Consider the following 14,778-nt stretch of genomic DNA (forward strand, 5'->3'; position numbering starts at 1 on the left):
GGCTCTGTTTAATATCAAGCAATTTCTTAACGACCCGCGCAGGGCCCTCCTGGACGTGAGGCGCTGCAGCAGCGGTGCCCGGGGAAGTTGCAAACTACTCCCCAGGACCCAGCGGTGCTCAGTCCGGGAGTCGCCGGGATCAGCTGACCGACGGCGGGCCCGGGCGTACGAATGTCCGAGTCCACCCCGGCCAGCGGACGGTCTCCGGACGGACCGACGCGGCTCCCCGCCTGCCCCCGGGGGTACCCCGCGGAGCCTCCCGGAGACCTGCCCGGCTAGCGCAGGGCTACCGGCAGCCCCGGGAGCCGGCGCCCAGCACCGGGCACCTTGCAGCGGACGCCCGGCGGCGCCGTCGCTCGTCTCCTCCTCCGCCCGCACCGACCCCCGGCTGCCGACCTGGCCTCCCTGCTCGCGGGCGCCACCCCCGCGGGCCCCCAGCCCGCCCCGGTTCTAGCCGGCGACCCGGCCGTGGGCAAGGTTAGGTGGATTCTCTGCCGGGAATGTGCCGCCGGCTGGTCGCTCTCCGCTCCAGGGGTCTAGCGCAGGGCTGAGGAGACAGCCTTGGAGCTCGCCCGCCCCGGCGGGGCTGACCCCGGGGCCGCGGGAGGGCGGGGGCGGGGGTGGGCGCAGCGGCCACGGGCACCGCCGCGGGCACCCCCGCCCCGGCGCGCTCCGCTCCAGCCGCCGCCTCGCCTCGCGCTGGTCGGAGCACCCCGCTCTCCTCGGCTCCGCCGCGCCGCGCCGCGCCGGGGCGGGGGGCGAGGGCGAGGGTCGGCGCGCGGACGGCGGGCGAGGCGGGCCGAGCCCACTTGCACCTGGCGTTCCCCATCCCTGCCGGCTGGGCCGGGCCAACCCCGGCGGCGCACCGGCCGCTTCTTCCAGGAACTTTGTTCAGGAGGTTGGAAGGGAGGGGCAGCGTCCGGGGGCCCCCGGAGACGCTGGCGAGCGGCGCGGCTCGGGAGGCCGGGCTGGAGAGCAAGTCCCCGAGGAGCAGCCCCGGGGCCGGGCGCGCGGCTGGGAGGCGCCGCCGCCGCCGCCGCCGCCGGGATGCGCTCTGCCTAGCGGGGCTGCCGGGGGCGCCTGAAGGCCACCGCGCCAAGGACACGCGGCCCGCCGCTCCTCGCGCGCCCGGGCCCGCACGCCGCCGGTGCCGGAGCCGCGGGGAGCGCGGGCGAAGGGCGGCAGGAGGGAGGGCGCGCGGGAGGCGGCCCCTCCTCGGCGAGCCATGCGTGCCGCGGGCAGCTGAGGAGCCGCCGGGCGCCGCTGCCAAGTCTCCGCTCCGCTTTTGTCTTGCCCTCCAGTGAATGGGAAGATGGAGATGGATGTGGAGGGAGTTTCTCCGCGCCCGGAGCCCATCCCCCGCTCCCAGGGGGCTGGCGGAGCCTGCCCGGCGCCGCCACCGCCGCCCCAGCCCCAGCCCCAGCCGCCGCCGCCGCCGCAGCAGCTGGCTCAGGATGAACTGCCCGGCGAGAGTGCCGGCGCCGAGGACAGCGACGATCCCGAGGCGAGAGCCAGCGGCGAGCGAGGAGAGGGCAAGGTAGGTCCGCCGTGCTGGCGCGGTGACACCGTGGGAGCACAGCCGAGGCGCTCGAGCGGTGGCTGCCACTTTAACCCCTGCGCTCCCCCAGCCCCCTGCCCGCGTCTGTGTGGGGGCGGGGCGGGGGCGGCCGCCGTGCAGCGGGCGTGGGGTTTCAGGGGAATCCACGCGCGGTAGTGACTTTCCCAACTGCAAGGCGTGTGCGGAAGTCCGCCTGCCCTGGTTTCGTGTGCGGCGGGGTGTGCAGAGCGAAGTCTTCTGGTGCATGCGGGGTGATGCTCGGGGCAGAGCGCAGCGCCTCGCCGCGGGGTGGGGGGGAGCAGGGCTGAGCCCTCAGCCTGCCCTCCCCGGGGTAACCCGAGGCGTTGTTTGGGTGCTCCAGGGCTGGGGGAAACATGTCTCCAGCAGCTGCTGAGTGGCCGCTGGGACTCCTTGGAGGGAGGTGACATCAACCTAAGGACGGTAACAATGGGAGCAAAGTTTGGTTCCTCTGCAGATGGCGAGCTCTGCCGAAGCCAGCTCTAAGGCAGAGGGCCCCCTCCTCACCTGGGAGGGCAGGGACCAAGTGCCTGGCAGCACAGAGGAGCCTGCACATCCCTTGCAGCCCTGCTGTGTCATTGTAGACCAGGGGGTAGCTGCTACTTACTGTGGAGACAGGAGTTCTTCCGGTAATTGAATTCCAGCAAGAAATGGCTCAAATGCCATTCTCTGGGGCTGATGTTTCTGCTGCTGAGAAAATTGCAAAGTAGAGGAAATGGCATAGAAAATAATGCCTTGGTAATATTCGTAGAGTGTATTTATTATAGCTTTGTCTCCAGGCAGTCTTCTTGAGACACACTTGGAGTGTAGTTTCGTGGGAGCCAGTGATGCTCAGTTGTGTCTGGATAAGGTGTACACGTGTATTTGCTAATGCATTTTGAAACTGGCTGCTGATATTGGGGGAAAAGTTGGTTCAGCAAATCAGAATATTGGAACTGAGGAAGTCAGTCAGTGTCACTTTCGCTCGCTGGGCACAGGAACATGGGCGCTTGTGCTGGTTGGAAAGGACCTGCATCCCCTCTCAAGTGCCCCTTGTCGGGGGCTGCCTTGGTTTCCAGGGGGCCGTTCCTGAGTGGGTTAAACGGATACCTGGAGTATGCTGGAATCACACTGGGTGTTGCTGTTTTGTGTTCGGAGACAGGCTCACTTAAACAAGTTCGGGTTTGCAAATGTTCAAAAAAAATTGTTTTGCATTTTGAAACTGAGCTACAATTCAAGACTGTTGTTTATCCACCCAAATCAATATTGTTATTTAAATGGAAGTCTACCGAGGAACTGGAATTTGAACACAAGCTAGACCCGTCCGGGATGCCTTACAAATGCATACAAGATTTACATTGTGAAAACTATGATGAATTTTAATATCCTGATATCCTCAGCTTTCCAGTCGCTCTTGATTTCATGAATATTTAATTCTGTCATGACTGCATTTTTACCACTTTCAATGACTGTGCTCAGTTCTATGAAATAACCATAACTGAGCATCATATTTCCTAATTGAACCCTAAGTCTCTTTTGTACAATAGGTGTGGAGAATAATTAAAATATAGAGGCAGTGCTGCCATTTCCATATTGCTGGTTCATGTGCCTGAGCATGAGAAATTCCTGCCATCAGCAAAAATCCGTGCTTATTTGTTTCCCTTTGATGCACCATGCAGATTGTCTAACGTTCGACCGGTTGTGAGGAATAAGAAAGGCAGTGGCACCAGAAATATTACTGCAGGTGAAGAGAGGCCTGGGAGCAGGTTGATTACATTTAGTTAATTAGCATGTTCAGATAATTGAGTATTCCGGTGCTGTGATTTGCTTCATGTTTGTCTGCAATTTCTTGAGGTGGAAACAAAATACTACTTTTTTCCCTCCAGGTGTTCACCTTAAAAAATTCTCTGGCATCCTTCTCTTAAGTGAACTGAGAAAATCAGCTGGGTTAACCCCTTGCCCGACTCTGGTACTTCTAAGAGTTTGAGGACGTTTGCAATAGCTGTCTTTGATTCTGATGGATACTGATATGGGTTGCAAACAGATTTTTCTCAGCAAATCCTGGTTTTCTTGGTGGGAAAGCCTTTGGGTGTCTGACAAAATTACGCCGCCAAAATAAATGGAAGACAAACTGGGATGAAGTGGAGAGTGGTTCTCCAAGCTGTTTGGGATGAGAACGATGAGATTATCACAGTAGTTTAAAAACAATAATGTGCAGACATCATGTTTTGGACTGTTCTGTTTTCTTCTCGCTCATGAGAGCAATAAAATATAAATTTTGAAAACAGATTTTTTTTAAAATCTTAAATCTTCCTCCAAGTATGGGGACTGTAAGTAGGATGTGAATGGAGATAAAGTGTTGTGGGAGCAGTGGCGTCTCCTACAGATTCTGGTCTGGGGCTGTGATGTATTCTCTCATGAGTTTACCTCCGTTGTCTTAGTGGAAAACAGATGGAACCTTCGTGTCACACATCAGCTTGTCTCCTGAGTTGCATTTTCTCAGTCCTGTGTCCTTAGAACATCTCTGGAATGGACCAGTCCAGGGAATTTCTATGTCAGGGTTTCATGAAGTGACAGGTGCTTCTGTCCCAGGGTCACGATGCCTGCTTCCCCCGCAGCAGCTACAAAGAATTGAAAAAGTGGCTTCATATGGTGTATGATTTGATTCCAGGACTCGGAGAAGACCCTCACTCAACCAGTGGTTCCCCCTTCCTGCTTTAGGCAGGTCCATAGCAAATTCTTGCGAGAAACAGTCTCTTCTCTCAGTGCTGACACTCACAAACTGTGTGGTAGGCACCTTTGGTGAGCTGCTGAGGTATGGCCTCACCTGTTCGTTCGTTCGTTTGTTCGTTCTTTCTTTTTTTTCTTTTCTTTTTTTTAACAGGCAGAGTGGACAGTGAGAGAGAGAGAGACAGAGAGAAAGGTCTTCCTTTCCGTTGGTTCACCCTCCAATGGCCGCTGCTGATCCTAAGCCAGGAGCCAGGTGCTTCTCCTGGTCTCCCATGGGGTGCAGGGCCCAAGCACTTGGGCCATCCTCCACTGCACTCCCTGGCCACAGCAGAGAGCTGGCCTGGAAGAGGGGCAACTGGGACAGAAACCGGCGCCCCGATCGGGACTAGAACCCGGTGTGCCGGCGCCACAGGCGGAGGATTAGCCTAGTGAGCCGCGGCGCCGGCCCATCACCCGTTTTTTCAAGAACTTCTTCCTCATGTGTGAGAAGAAATCCTCTGAACTGGACGGGACTTTTTGTCTGATTCTGGGAATGAGGATTAAATGAGTAGGAGACCTAATCCTTGAAAGTGCTTCTGATGCTGGATTTAGTCTTCCTCAAAACTTTCTTCCTGCGTTTTCTGCAGGCCCTAAGTGGTCCATGTTTTTAGCGTCTTTTAAACTTTCTTCTGACATGCTTTGGTTATATCTAATAACTCTTAGATGGGTGTTTCTGAAACTTTTTTTTGGAGGGGGGAGTTAAAAAAAAAGTTCCTTATACTGAGAGCCGGTGCTCCGAGGTTCTTAGTGCCTTCGTGTTATCGAGCTAGCTCCCCGAATGCGTGGCTTCTCTCCGTGATCCCAGATACGCAATAGAGGGACTCGTTCTTGTCCCCCTTTACTGCTTCTCATTCATTATCCTCCCTGTTTCTTCCTTGCTCGTCCCCCGCTCATTTCCACTTCCCCCCACCCTCCCTGCACACCGGTCACCATGATGTTTTGCCTTCAGAAGGTCAATTCATGGCCCAGATGTAAAGTGTCATGACCAAAGTCTCTTTTTTGTTTCGCTCTTGTTACAGTCTTGGTTTGTAAGATGTTATTCTTGTGGCTTTGGGCAAGAGCTGCTGTTGATGATACTTCATTGGTGAAGATAACTCAAGATTCTCACTTCAGCTGCATTCCGTCAGTATCTATCTTAAAGCCTCTTCTTAGGAGGGTGCTCTAGGGAGTCTCTTGCCCAGACTGTCCATTACATTTTTTAGAAAGCCTCTCATTTTTAACTAACTTTAGATCCAGGAAAGAGTTACAGAGGCATGACAGAGTTCCACATACACTTTGCCCAGCTTCTTTGAATATTAACATCCTACATAGTCATGGTATGTGTAGGACAATGAAGACATGACCGTTTGTATAATTCTGTTAGCTAAACTTGTCCAGTGAATTTCTTTTTTGGAGTGAATATGTAAAGTATTAATGTTTTGCATTCTATCCTTGTGGTATCTAAAACCTTTATTCCTAAAAGGTTCTACGTAGTGGTATTTGTGAGGCACATTTAACTTCAGAGCAATTATTAGCCTGTGTGTGTGTGTATGTGTGTGTGTATATGTGTCTGTATGTGTGTGTGTGTATATATATGTGTGTATGTATGTTCGTGTGTGTATGTGTGTGTGCATGTGTGTATGTGTGTGTGCATGTGTGTATATGTGTGTATGTGTGTATGTATGTGGGGTGGGTGGGTGGAAGAATCCAATAAAAGGCAAAAGTTGTGGTCCTTGAAGTTCTGTATCTACTGTAGCAAGCCCTGTGGGAGTTACAACTTTGGCGAAGCCTTTGAGTATTGTACACTTGTAGAAAGTCTTCTTATTTTGATTTTAACCTGAAAAACATTCCTGCTTCAGGTAAGATAGGTTTTGTCCATATGTAGAGGACAGCAAGGTCTCCAGTGGCAAGTAGAAGGAAAAAGGCAAGTGACAAAATCAAAGCACTTTGTCTTGATGCCACACCCCACATGCTCTTTTTTCTGGCATGAAGAATAATGGACTCCTTTGGTTTCCATTAGCTAGCAGTGTCTGGCACAGACAGAAACTTGCCTGGGTTAGGCAGGATGTCTATCTTACAGTAGCTCTTGATCTCAGTCAAGGTCTTGATCTTTCCAAATCTCTGCAGTCTTTTCATCTGTAAAGTAGAAATAATTATCATGCCGGCCTATGGCTGCTGTGTGAGATACACCATGGAAAGTTGTTGACTCAATGCTTCATAGGCCATGACTGCTCAGGCAATGTTTTTATGGTTTGAATAGGATTGGGCTCCTTAAACTCATGCAGGTGTCTAAGCTGCAATCTGAAGTTAGCAGTTAATGAATTAATGCTAGTGGTAGAGGAATTCAGATGAAGACTTGATCCAGTTATGGTGTGTGAAGGCAGAGCCTTTGGCAGGTGACTGGGCTGGATTTGGACAGTGCCGTGTGTGGGATCAGGATGGTTTATAGGAGACACTTTTAGAAGCTAGAGGAAGAGTTTGCTGCCTGTGTCTCTGCTTCCTGGCTCTCCATGTGATCATCCCTCCACTCTCCTTGGCTTCACCAGATGCCTGAACACATGGGGCTGTCCGCTCTGGGACTATGAACCTCTGAACTGTAAGCCAAAATTAACCTTCTTCCCAAGAAGCGTCTCCAGGTAATTTAGTTAGAATAATAAACAGCTGGGGCAAGGTCCTGAAAAGGCCCACAGGATGGGGCTCCAAGTTCCCCCAGGATTTTCAGTTCTTGGATTCTGGGCTGGACATGATGTAGACCCGCCATTTCTGCTGTCAAAGCAAATTGGTGCCCATCAATATGGTTTTATCCAATGGGCTTTAAGTGTTTTCCCGTGTTTTCTCCTGGTGGGCAGATTTTCCTGAGTTGTGGATAGACTGAATAGAGTAGAAGTGAGAAGCCATGAGAGGCAAAGAGGACCAGGACAGAAAGTCTCTGCTCCCCCCCCTTTGGACCTCCGGGATGTGCATAAGACGCTGCTAAAGCAGATGGATTGCCTCACTTTTACACATTACATTTATGGCTTCTCAGGAGAAGTAGGTGGTGAGTTTTAGGGCTTAAGAAAAATGATTGAGCTAAAAAGTTGTATCTGTTAGGGCTTTTTGGTTGCAGGCAACAGAAATTGAATTTAATTTGAGCATAAAAGTATTTTATTGTAAGGTTGAAAGGTGATCACAAAAATCAAAGGAAAAATGGTAGAGCTGGCTGTTGGAGACATCCTGAAACCAGGGAAGCTGAGAAGAGCGTAAGTGGTAGAAGCTGATGAACAGTATTTCAAGGGCACTGACATGAATGCATTCCCCAGAAAGGTTATCTAATTGGCTGTTTGGATCCAGTATTTAATTTTTTTTAAATATTTACTTATTTATCACACAAAGAAGGAGAGGCAGATAGAGAAAGAGAGAGGTCTTCCATCTACTGATTCATTCCCCAAATGGCCTCAATGGTTGGAGCTGTGCCGATCCAAAGCCAGGAGCCAGGAGCTTCCTCCGCGTCTCCCATGTAGGTACAGGGGCCCAAGCACTTGGGCCGTCTTCTACTGCTTTCCCAAGCCTTAGCAGAGAGCTGGATCATACGTGGAGCTGCCGGGACTTGAACCGGTGTCCATATGGGATGCCAACACTGCAGGCAGCGGCTTTTACCCTCTATGCCACAGCATTGGCCCCCAGTATTTAATTTTTTATAAAAAATATTTATAAGGCAGAGAAGCAGAGAGAGATCGTCCATCTGCTGGTTCACCCCAACTCACCCCTGGTTTATTCTAGGCCAAAGCCAGGTGACCAGAAATCCATCTGGGTCTCCCACATGGGTGGCAGAGACCCAAGTACTTGAGTCATTATCTGCTGTTTTTCCTTCCAGGTGGACATTAGCAGGGAGTTGGATCAGAAGCTGAGTAGCTAGGACTTGAGCCAGGCACTCTGATATGGGATGTGGGTGTCCCAGTGGCAACTTAGCTACTGTACCAAGTACCTGTTCCCATTTTCTGCTTCTTGGCAGGGGAGGGTGGGGCCGCTCATTGAAAGTTCTGATAAAGTGTATACTTTGGAAGGGGTGCAGTTCCTGAGGGGGGGATACTGTCAGGACTCTGTTACTGGATTAAAGGGAATGGATATTAGTCATCCTTTTCCTGGATACAATAGGGAAATATGTAAAGGGAGAAAGAAAGAAAAGGAGAGTGGGGAAAAAGAAGGGGTAAGAGAAACAGAAACAGACACATTTGAGCAAGAATCTAGGACGTTATTAGCATTGAATTTCCTACCATTTTAAAGGAAAGGGCAGAGAAAATGAAGAAATCTCTTGCTTACGTGCGTACAGCAAGAGGGGCCGAGAATTTGATCACTGTTCTTATTTGTGACACACTCTTAGAATTAGGAAACCGGGCTGGAACACATGGCCCGTGGGGTCTGGTCTACGCCTGCGCTTTACTTTCACAGGGGAGAGGATGGAGCTCCAGGACGTGATTCGCCTAACTGAAGGCAGGGCTGGCACTTGAGGACCCCTTGCCCAGGACGCGCATTCAGGTGGCCTGAGCTGGAATCCATCTTCTGCACAGGATTTCTCCTCTTGGCCTTCTGATAGGGGTCTGATTCAGAATGTGTCCATTCTTAGCCTCTCCTCCTGCAAAATGAGATTAGTTACACACATCTGCTGAGCAGATAATCTGAGAATGGATGCAACTGGGCCCTGATGGTTTAAAATACAGACTTTTCATGGTTCTCATGTCCATTGGAATAAAATACATTGCCTTCTTTATGTTACATACATTAAAGCAATTTGATTACCTGCTCAACTTCCTAAATCTTTTTTTTTTTTGACCATTGAATTCACACATCCGGATGTTTCTACCCTCACATTTTGACCTCACACCACACTGAGAAGTCCTACAGGAGAGACCAAACATAGGATGTTTCTCATATATATTTTTAAACATTTGTTTATTTTTTGAAGTTCAGAATTACAGAGAGAGACAGGGACAGACAAAGAAAAAGAGAGAGAGAGAGGGAGAGAGACCCTCCTTCTGCTTGTTCACTCCCCAGATGGCCACGACAGCCAGTGCTAGGCCAGGCCGAAGCCAGGCGCTTCATCCAGGTCTCGCATGTGGATGCCAGGGGCCCAAACACTTGGGTCATCGTCTACTGCTTTTCCCAGGTGCATCAGAGAGCTGGATTGGAAGTGGAGCAGTCAGGACATGAATTGGTGCCTATATGGGATGCTGGCAGTGTAGGCTGCAACTTCACCTATGCCACAACGTTGGCCCCTGTTTTCTCATATTTGGGTGGCAAGTGCAGGCGGTAAGCTCACTCTTAAGGGTAGATACACACCCTCCAGCACCATGCCCGGTACATAGTAGGTGCTCAATCAATAGTAGTTATATTGGATTTTTTTTTCCTTTAGCTTTTTATTTTATTAATTTGAAAGGCAGAGTTACAGAGAGCGGGGGGGTGGGGCATAGAGAGAGAGAAATCTTCCATCTGCTTGTTCACTCCCCAGTTGGCTATGATAGCCAGGGCTGGACCAGGCCAATATCAGGAGCCAAGAGCTTCTTCCAAGTCTTCCACGTGGGTGCAAGGGCCCAAGTATTTGGACCATCTTCCACTGCTTTCTCAGGCACATTAGCAGGGGGAAACAGCCAGGACTCCAGGTGGTGCTCATATGGGATGTTGGCATCACAGGGTGTGGCTTAACCTACTGCACCACAACACATGCCCCACACTGAATTCATTGTTGATGTGTTCAGTCAACATATAATAGAATTTTTTAGACTGTGGGGCTGTGAAATTGATAGAGAAGAACCCATCGTCTAGTGGAGGGGACACATTTGTTCACAGGTCATCAGGGATGAAGGCACCAAACTAGGTGAGGACTAGACTGCCGGGAGGGGAGCACGGGGAGGCCCCGTTTCACAAGGTCTCAGAGGGTCTGAGAATGCCGAGCAAGGGCTTTCCAGAGTGAGGAATGCATTAGAGGGGACTGGGCAGGATTCAGAAGCCTGACGTAGGATCCAGTGGAGGTGTGGCTGCAGGTGCATCGTCACTACGGCCTTGGGATGGCATGGCAGGATGCTTGGCATTGCCTGTCTAATTAGTGGATTGAGAGGAGCACTGACCAGCAGTGGTTTCCAAACTTGGGAATTCTCTGGAATTTAAAAGAAAATGTAGAGGCATACATAGAATTAACTCTTATTTATTGTGTGACAAGAGAGGACATTACGTTATCTCATAAAGGGCATTTTAGCGCTGAAAAGGATAAATAAATCAAACTTGGAATAGAGTATCCTTTCTTGAGAAAGCCTTTACCTAACACCCCGTCCATTCTCTCTCTCCCCTGCATCCCCTCTCTCCTCTTGTGTCCTGCAGTTTCTTTTGTGTGAACTCCTACTACTCATGTGTGGCCTGGGTGCCAGGAACTGCTGGGGATTCCCTGTGCGAGGCTTGAGATCGGGATGAGGCATTTTTACTGAGTTTACCTTCCATTTCTCATGGGCACAGCGTTGCAGTCAGAGGGATGCAGGTTGTTAGGCCAGCCTGTTGTCATCACTTGTGAAAAATAATTAAAAAAGAAAAAGTCATTCTTGAGTTCCCTGAGAAATGCAGCTGGAGGCAGCAAGGAGGGTAGTGACTCTGCCAGCTCGTTCTTAAAAAGTGAGGCCATTTAACACATTTCGTAAGGTTCAGCGCTGACCTCTGTCAGAAGCGTTAGGAGTAGCCAAGTGAAATCACACTGTGGGACACACCGAGACACTAGGCAGTGAATGCCTGCTTTCTCCTTATTTGGTCCCCTGATACCCAGAGTCAAAGGCCACACTTCATTCATGGCACCCAGTGACTGGCTGTGTCCTGTCCCTCCTTCTCCAGCTTTCCCAGGATGGCCCCTGACTCCCCAGGCTAGACCCTCTGTTGTTTACCGTGGCTGTTCTTTTCATCCAGATTTCTTGGCATGTTTATAGTGAGCAAAACTTGTCCCCTTCAGGTGTTCGAAGAGTTTTGACAAACGCACACACCTGTGTAACTGTGCCCTCGTGTACGAGGTAGGACTTGTCTGTCACCCCGAGTCCCTTTGTGTTCCTAGACATGTAATCCCATCTTCTATCCCCGCCCTTCTCTAGAATCCCATGGAAACGGAGTCAAGAGTATATTGCTTTCTGTTTCTGGCTTCTTTTGCTTGACAGAAGATGTATTTGAGACCCACATCTTGTGTGTATCAGTTGTTCCTTTAGCTTGCTCAGCTGTATCCCATTGTGTGGATACAGCAAGTGCTATTCTTCTGCTCTCCTGGTGATGAGCATTTGGGTTGCTTACAGATTTTTGGCTTTTTTGAATAGCTGCACAAGTGTGTGTGTGTGTGTGTGTGTGCGCACGTGCATGCACACACATATCTTTTCATTTCTTTTGGTTGCCTTTCTAGGAATAGGATTGCTGGGTCATGTGGTACGTGTGTGCTGCACTTTTTAAGAAGCTGCCCTTCTGTTTCCGAAGTTGTCTGTTTCATTTACATTCTTGTCATCAGATGCAGAAGAATTCTGGTTATTCGGCATCATTGCCAATACTTGGTATTGTGATTATTTTTAATTGTAGCCATTCTGGTAGGTGTGTAATGATATGCATTTCCTATCAGCTGAAGACATTGACTATCTTGTCACATGCCTGCTTGCTATCTGTGTTTCTTGGGCAAGATGTCTAACATTTGCAGCTGAATTTAGAAAAAGCTGGGTGGTTTGTGTCCGTATTGATGCGGTCTATTATTTTCAGAAATCCTGCTGGAAGTTTGAGGACATTACAAAGTGAGGGGTATTTCAAGTTTCCTTTCTTGGGTGTTGGTGAACTAACATTTATTGGGCACTTATCATGTGCCAGTCCCAAACCGAGGTAGATTCACATTGGATGATCTCATTTTCTGCTGCAGGGTGACGCTGAGAAATAACTGTTATCAACCCCGAGATCACATAGCTGAATGTGGCAGAGGAATGCCTTAAATTTAAGTCTCCCAGCTCCTATTCTGCGTCTTCAGTTGTGACTCCAAAGCCTGTTCCTTTAATTTTCTGGTTAGTCTCCCAGCTCAAATTGCTTGTCCTGCTCTGGGTGTGTTAAAGGCATCCTTCAGATGACACAACATGGCTGGTGTTGATACACAAATCAGAACATTGACTTTAAGGCCAAAGAGAATGCGGCCAGTTTTGTTTCAGTCCTGAGAAAAACCCGTGCACTCCAGAAGATAGGAAAGTGAGAATTCTCCAGAGAAGTGGAAGGGTTGAGGTGTTCATTCACCTCTCAGTGCACAAAGGGGTCCATTCCTCTCAGTTAAATTTTGCTGGGAGGTTACCCAGGCAGCCAGGCTGGAGTTCACCCCTGGAAATTAGATACCAGTTCATACCCCAGTTTGTTCCTAAAGCTGTGAGGGTCTTACACAAACCATGTGAACACAGTGGTCTGGATTCTCTTATCTGTGGTGATGGTAGGAGGATCGAGCTCCTGCTGGAGCCACCAACGCATCCCAGGTTAGCATTGAAAGCCCTGTGTGCTAGAGTCGCCGGTCCCAGGTAAACTGGGACAGTGGGTCACTCTATGTATAGAATGCACGTAGGGCATTTGGACCATAATAGACTCTCAGCATTTGAGACACGCCATTGGTAAGCTTTCGAGCTTTTGATCCATGAGCCTGAAAAATGACTCATTGTATTTCAGAAGGTGAATGATCCAGGGTCTTCAGTTGACTTATTTTTTTTTTTTTTTTTTTTGACAGGCAGAGTGGACAGTGAGAGAGAGAGAGACAGAGAGAAAGGTCTTCCTTTGCCGTTGGTTCACCCTCCAATGGCCGCTGCAGCCGGCACACTGTGGCCGGCGCATTGCGCTGATCTGAAGCCAGAAGCCAGGTGCTTCTCCTGGTCTCCCATGGGGTGCAGGGCCCAAGCACTTGGGCCATCCTCCACTGCACTCCTGGGCCATAGCAGAGAGCTGGCCTGGAAGAGGGGCAACCGGGACAGAATCCGGCGCCCCGACTGGGACTAGAACCTGGTGTGCTGGCGCTGCAAGGTGGAGGATTAGCCTAGTGAGCCACGGCGCCAGCCTTCAGTTGACTTATAAAACAAGTTCTAAGTAAGGCTCGGGATTTGAATTGGATGAACAGCATTAACTGTCTGAAAACGTGATATGGAACTTTCCAAGTCAGCTCCCCAAGGCCTCCAACTATGAAGTGTGTTTTAAGAAGTCCACTGTGAAGGTCTTCCTGGCAGGAGAAGAGAAGGCTCTATGGGCAGGATAAAAGTCACCTTAACCAAGAGCTTTTAAGGAGTTGCATGGTTGGTGATATTTGTGTCAGTAGGATTCAGATTTGATATTTCCCACGAGGCCCGCAGTTGGGAAGAAACCACTCTTACAAGGGAGAGAGCGGGAGGTGCATGGTGTGCCTCTGAATTCTGGCTCTGCCCCTCTAACTGTGAACCCCTGGACAAGTCACGTTTCCTTTGAGTTTCAGGATCTTCAACTCTAAAATGGGAATAATATTTTTACCTTCCTTAGAGCTGACTAGAATAGAAACTCATATCCAGTAACACATGAGCAAAAGCCTTTCATGGATTCTTACACAGGTGAGTCTCTGTCTGTATGTGTGTGAGTGTGTGTTAGTGTGTGTGTGTGTGTGTGTGTGTGCAGTTCCTGGTTTTGTTGGGTGGATGAATCCCCTCTGCCTCTGAACACAGAATGTCTCCTTGGAGTTAAAGGGGCTGTGTGGTAGAGCGTTTGGTGGCCACATGGCCTTTCCTGGGAAGGATGCCCTTGGATGATACTGGGTGAATTCGGGTGTGTGGGAGATCTAAGGGGCTGGATTCGAGCCGCAGTCTCCTCCAGGTGCATCTTCAGCTGACCTTGTCAGCTTCTCTCCTGTCCCTCTGTCTTGCTTGCCGAGTGACAGAAATACTTTTTTTTTTTTTTTTTAACTGTTTCTGGAGTTCACGATATCCCACCTAAGGCTTTTGTCTACAATGTTCTGCCCTCTCCTTTCCTTCCCTCCTCCCCCTTTGCCTAGTTAATTCCTTATTAGCTTTCAAAATTCATTCCAACCCTCAGGGAAGTTTCCCGTTTTGACCTTACCCTACCTGTGTCATAAGTCAGGTCCCTGCTGATAGGGAATCATCCATTCTTCTTCTTCTTCTTTTTTTAAGGTTTATTTATTTCTTTGAAAGAGTTACAGAGAGAAAGGGAGAGACAGAGAAAGAGAGATCTTCTATTTGCTGGCTCACTCTCCAGATATCTGCAGTGGCCAAGGCTGGGCCAGGCTGAAGCCAGGAGCAGGAGCCAGGAACTCCATCTGGTTCTTCCATGTGGATGACAGGGGCCCAAATACTTGGGCCATCCCCTGCTGCTTTTCCTGGGCCATCCAGGGAGCTGGAATGGAAGTAGAGCAGCCGGGACACGAACTGGTGCCCGTATAGGATGCCAGCATTGCTGGAGGCAGATTTACCTGTTGTGCCACAACACTGGCCCCC

General features: G+C 50.1%; 1 protein-coding gene across 11 annotated transcripts in view; it reads left to right on the forward strand.

Annotated features, from left to right (window-relative positions):
* The first annotated feature begins 1,177 nt into the window (after positions 1-1,177).
* The window catches only part of RBMS3 (RNA binding motif single stranded interacting protein 3), a 1,614,135-nt gene continuing 1,600,534 nt past the window's right edge, over positions 1,178-14,778 (forward strand). For 3 of the 11 annotated variants that reach the window (XM_070072891.1, XM_070072885.1, XM_051858894.2), the window contains exon 1: positions 1,181-1,537. In XM_070072891.1, coding sequence (XP_069928992.1) covers positions 1,313-1,537 — 225 coding nt within the window. In that variant the 5' untranslated portion in view covers positions 1,181-1,312. Of the gene's footprint in view, positions 1,538-14,778 lie in introns of all 11 variants that reach the window. The other 8 variants (XM_070072887.1, XM_070072888.1, XM_070072890.1 and 5 more) reach the window with 5 other exon arrangements.

The sequence above is a fragment of the Oryctolagus cuniculus genome, chromosome 4, assembly GCF_964237555.1.
Source record: "Oryctolagus cuniculus chromosome 4, mOryCun1.1, whole genome shotgun sequence".
Lineage (NCBI taxonomy): Eukaryota > Metazoa > Chordata > Mammalia > Lagomorpha > Leporidae > Oryctolagus > Oryctolagus cuniculus.